At 46.0% G+C, this 5,497-nt stretch overlaps 1 protein-coding gene across 3 annotated transcripts in view; it reads left to right on the top strand.

Annotated features, from left to right (window-relative positions):
• Positions 1-4,435, top strand: part of LOC104954101 (protein FAM13B-like) — a 29,246-nt gene extending 24,811 nt beyond the window's left edge. Inside the window, exons 10-13 of one of the 3 annotated variants that reach the window (XM_010781153.1) lie at positions 1,045-1,186; positions 2,220-2,301; positions 2,976-3,161; positions 4,066-4,435. In XM_010781153.1, the coding sequence (XP_010779455.1) occupies positions 1,045-1,186; positions 2,220-2,301; positions 2,976-3,161; positions 4,066-4,325 (670 nt within the window). In that variant the 3' untranslated portion in view covers positions 4,326-4,435. The remainder of the gene's footprint in view (positions 1-1,044; positions 1,187-2,219; positions 2,302-2,975; positions 3,162-4,065) is intronic. The other 2 variants (XM_010781154.1, XM_010781156.1) reach the window with 2 other exon arrangements.
• Positions 4,436-5,497: the final 1,062 nt, after the last annotated feature.

Genomic DNA, 5,497 nt, shown 5'->3' with positions numbered 1-5,497 from the left:
TTTTGGCAACGAGCCAAAAGTGCAATAAGAGTATCAAGACGGGTAAAGTTTAACCACACCTCGGAACGCGTTCTCTCCGCCATCCCCGCCGTGTGTGTGTTGCATGTAGCAGCTGCGTGTGTGTAAACTGCCCCGCCCCCTCGCACACAGACGGGAGAGAGAGATCTCTCGTCTGGATTGGAAAGATCAAAAATACAAAAAATAACGCATTTTGCAGTCTTTTTGCATATTAGAAACGGAATTGGCGAAACTAAAACTGCAATATAATGCTTGTGTAGCAATAATACATATGACATATATTTTTTACATGTCTCCAGTACCGATAAAAAGACCGATAACGTTGGAGCTTAACGGTACCACGGTCTTTAATAATTCAGCCCCAGGGCCCCTTTAATACCGGGGCTCGGTAGCCATCCCTAAGTTTGACTAATAATAAGCAAAAAAGGAACAAAAATAGTTAAGTCAAAGCATACACAAAGTCATTCAATAATCCAGCACATAAACCGCAATGCAGTNTTCGTGTGTGTGTGTGTGTGTGTGTGTGCTGCATGTAGCAGTTGTGTGTGCGAGAGAACTCTCTCCCCCGCCTGCTTGGGAGGGGGCGGGGCAGTATACACACACACAACTGCTACATGCAGCACACACACACACACACACACACACGAAGGAGAGTGCTCCGAGGTTTGGTTAAACTTGTGTGGACAATGCTCGTTGCCAAAAGTGCAATAAGAGTTTATTATGTAAGGGCGGTAACACGAGCAATTTGTCTAAACATTTAGCAAAAGTGCACCACATTCAGACGGAGGAATGCACCGGGTTCGACTGTCTTTCTAGTAGCTCTGTAGCCCCATCCACGAGTAACGTTTCCACGTCAGGTGTTATGTATGCTAGCAGCAACACACTGAGTTAACTCAATGATACAAACATGGGTTAATGATTAGAGGTAACTGAGTTATTTATTTTGTTAAAGTTTCAGCTATTCTGTTTAACTGTTGGATCATTTTTGGCCTTTCATTCACCTTTCTCTATCCTCTGTTCCTCCAGGCCGCGGCGAGCGTCGTTCGGCTCCAAAGAGGCGACGAGAGGAGGAGACTCGGTGACGCACCAACTCACCAAGAAGCTCCAGCACCTGAAGAAGAAAATCAAGCAGTTTGAAGAGCAATTTGAGAAGGAAAGAAACTATAAGGTAAACATTGTGTATGTATTTAGTATTCTTTATTCTGACAGTTCATGTTAATGACCACTGCAACTTTATAAGAAATAATGAGCCCAGCCCAGCTCCTCTGAAGTTTTCCATAGTTTGAAGTCGTTCTGACTTTGTGTTCATGCGCTATTTAAGTCATAGTGTGGAAACACCATGGACATAACAAAGAAGATGTTATATTTGATTACGTGTTGAAGCAACATATTGATGGCATCCATTTTTCCCCCCAACTTGGAACACATTTATCCCGACACCACATGCAGCACAAATGCCCTATCTTTGATTTGAACAATATGTATCCGCCCCTTGCTTGATTAGGATCCAATGGCTTCTTCTTTAGATCATACACCATCCTTCCACTAAGGTTTATGAAAGTCAGGCCAGGAATTTTCTTGTTGATAACAGTGAAACAAACTGTACTAAAAACAGGACGTTCTTGTCAGAGGCCATAATAAATAATAAATGACCTATCCAACCTTCAAGCGATTGCTTATTATCAATCACTTGAAACCTTCATCCTCCTCCTCTTCCTCCCTTTAACTAGCCCTGACTCCTCTCTTTATCTAGGAACTTTTTCTTTTTTTGAGCTGTTTATTTTCCTTTTAACAAAACAAGACAAGACATATCCTGACAGGTCGTTTTCTTTCAAATGACAGATGGTTACATGATAAAGCAAAGTAGGGAATTAAATAAAGCAAATCCAGTACAAATTGAAATAATTAAGTAAATAACATAAATAAATATAAACTGGGAAATAAAAATAAATATTATTAAATACAAATTATAAATAATATTAAAGTCAAATCAAATCAATACTAATGAAAGCAATGACATCTTTGTATATAGGAACTTTAACTGATGAAGGTCAGATGATCTGAACGATGTGAATAAATACTACACAAGATGCTTTTTGGGTGTTTTGTTGGATGTTAGTTCCTGTTTGCAAACATTAGCTGTTCTTCAGTTTCATGACCTCATCAGTGAACCCCTAACTCCGCCCTCTTTCTCCCTGCAGCCCTCTCATGGAGACAAGGCAGCTAACCCCAAAGTCCTGAAGTGGATGACAGACCTCACAAAGATCCGCCGGCAGATTAAAGGTACAACCGCCCGCTCTTTCTCCTGTGAATGTGCATTTGTGTGTGTGTGTGTGTGTGTGTGTGTGTGTGTGTGTGTGTGTGTGTCGGGGCTAGAGTGTCTGCGTGCCATCCTGTTCAACGCTGGACAGCTTGACCCTCCCCACTCCTGACCTTTGTAACACCACCGCATGTCTGCTGGTCTAACACACACGCAGTCACGCACATGCCAGGGAGTAGACGTGGCTCTCAGGCGTAGCTTCACCCTCCAGTGTGCCGGTGCGTCCTTGTGAGCCCAAGTGGAGTCAGTGAGGTGAAACGGTGGAGAAGAGTTGATGTGTAAATATCAAGGAATAGTCTTTTTTTATCAGAGTTAAAGCTGCAGATAGTTTTGTCCCCTTCTAAACTGGTGTTCCTTGTAAAATATGAATTGTCTGATGTGTAGAAATATTTTTTTTTGTCTCTTATGCATCGTTTCACCAAACTGACCCCCCCCCCNCCCTCCCCCCCATGACTCCTCCCGAGGTGTCGGCTCTCCTTGAGATCCCAGTGGCCGAAAAACATTTCTCTCTCTGTGACAAAATCTAAATTGAAAAACAACAATAACGCGAGCAACCGCTCTCCACTTTCCTCCCTCCTCCTCCTCCTCCTCCTCCCACCGACTGATTGATTGATTGATTGACTGATGGGCCAACCAGGACGCCAGCACCACCTTTTACCCAGAAGCACGCTGAGGCACCAGGCTTTGCTCCATTCATACAGACGCCACCATGCTCCCTCCTCCCCTTCCTACTCTTCCTCCTCTTCTATCTGCTCCCCCCCCAACCACACACTCACCTCCCCGCTCCACCCCTACTCAGGCCTGAGCTCTAAAGCGTTCCTCAGTAAGTACCAACCCCTCAGTAAGTAGACACTGCAAACACTACCGACGTCACAATGAGGCGGCATTGTGCGAGCGTCTTGCCTCTCTTCTTGTTTTGGTGTATTTCCTGTTGAACTGCATGATGGCACGAGACATTTGAACTAAAGGCATCTTTCTAAGCGTGAAGTAATGTGAGGAAGAAGTGGGGATGTTTAAGAGGGTATCATTTATATTTTTGTTATCATCATAGCGGTGTCATCTTGTGTGAAACACAGAAACTGCTTCTTATTTAGGAATTTCTCGAGGCAGTTGAAAGCATATCAGTAGAAAACTGCACTTTAAAAATGATATTTTCATTCGGGCCTTATTTGCAATGTTTATTGTATTTAATAGAAGTATTTTGGAAATGGTTGTATATAAGCAGTATACAGTTTAGTACAGTATCGTAGCAGAACCGAGTATACTCGATTTTCTGTTTATTTTTTGCCAGAAATATAGTTTGCGTATGCTTTTGCCCGGGACAAGTTGATACACTGAATGTTATCATTGCATCTAAATATTACCCAGAAGGCAGCAGAAAAGTCTCGGTCTGTAACAATCTTTTCTGAGCGCCTATTATTTTTATATTCTCAGGCGCCATAGAGAAATGGTTTAGGATTTGTGTGTGTTTGTGTTTGGATTGGGTTTGGTGTTTGTGTGCCAGTCGGAGCATGTTCTGGTTCTGTGACCGGCTGACTTTACCCACCGCAGCATGTCTGACCGTAAAGTCCAACACGTTTAATGTGAACATTTTCTCCACTTTCTCTCTTTCTGTAACCGCCGTTCTTGTCCTGGTCTCTCTCTCTCCCATTCTCTCTCTCTATCTCCTCCACTTTTTGATTCTCTTCTTCATTTTGTTCCTCATGATTGTATCCCTTCTTCCCCAGATGCCAAGCACCGTGCAGAGAGCGAGCTCGGCCCCCTGACTCGGCCCCGCAGCAACACTTTACCCAAGAGCTTCGGCTCCACGCTGGACCAAGGCGCTCACGACGCAGAGGTCAAAGATCAACATCCCACCAGAGAGGAAACGCTGGAGCTCATCCAGCAGCGCGTCAAAGGGAAGAGGCAGGAGGACGGCTGGCCCGACGACATCAAGGTGAGCCGCAGACACTGTGAGCAGGACATGGACAGCAACTATGAACAGTAGAAGTGGATTAGCGAGTAAATAGATATACCCTTTTCCCACTAATATAAGCATGTATGTATAGGGTTTTTTAAATAATAGAAAACCTCCCTTTTCTGCCAGTATATAAATGCATCATTTGTTTTTGGCCATATCCCATTTAAAGGTCCCGTGTCATGGCCATTTCTACTGATCATAATTCCATTGTTGAGGTCTACTACAATAGATTTACATTGTTCCAAACTCACATTGGTTTCTCATCCAGCATCTCTGTATAGTATGTGTATTCACTCTCTGTCCTAAACGGCTTGTTGGAGCTCCTGCCCCTCCCTGTGAGCCCACTGTGCTCTGATTGGTCAGCTCGCCCACTCTGTTCTGATGNTTGTGCCAGTTGATAAGTGTTTTTCGCTTTTGTGGCCTCGCCCAAATAAGATCCCTAGTGGTTCTGTTTCCGTTGGACTAAAACGTTATGGTTCCGTGTATTACTCTTCTGTGTGAGGGCCGTGTGGTCCTGCAGGCCTATGTCCTTGTTGCCGTGCGGTTTTCTGTGTGGGGTCCTGCAAACCCTTTTGTTTGTCCTGTTTCTCAGTTTGGGAGAGTTCCGCGCTACTTACTCTCCTGCCGCGGGGGTTGCCTGCCAGAATTCCTATGTTCCTGTTTCCTCTGGGGGTTTTTCCCGCCGTTCAACTTTCCTAGCCGGGTCTTGCCATCCCCTCTGTTTTCCTGTTCCGTGGAGGCCCCGCCATCCCTGTCTCGCCGGGGGGTCCTGCCCAACTTTTTCCTGCTTCTTCTTCCATGGGCGACCTTGCCGAAAGCCGGTCCCAACGGCTCCGGTTCCTGTTTCAGCCGAATCCGGAGGTCCTGCCCGGGCCTCGGAGCTGTCTTGGCCTCGCCCTCTAATGTACCGGCCCCTGAGGAAGCCGCGGCCTTCGCTCCTCGAGCCCCGGCCCCCCTGAGCAGCCGCTGCCGTCGCCCATCATGCTCGGCCCCTTGTAAGGCACCTCGCTGTGGCCTTAAAAATCGCCACACCTCGGTACTGCTGCCTTTGGCCCGGGCCGTTTTCGCCCGAGTTCCCATTTTTGAACTTGACCTATGCCTCCGGAAGGGCCGTCTCCCCAAAAGGTATCCCCCCACATTTTTTTTTTTGATCTCCCTGGCCCTTGCCCCCCCGTGGCCGGTTCACCTCGAGGGGCCCC

The sequence above is a fragment of the Notothenia coriiceps genome, unplaced genomic scaffold, assembly GCF_000735185.1.
Source record: "Notothenia coriiceps isolate Sejong01 unplaced genomic scaffold, NC01 NC01_scaffold00022837, whole genome shotgun sequence".
NCBI lineage: Eukaryota > Metazoa > Chordata > Actinopteri > Perciformes > Nototheniidae > Notothenia > Notothenia coriiceps.
Note: the sequence above shows the minus strand (reverse complement) of the source record. Positions and strands in the feature narration are given on the sequence as shown.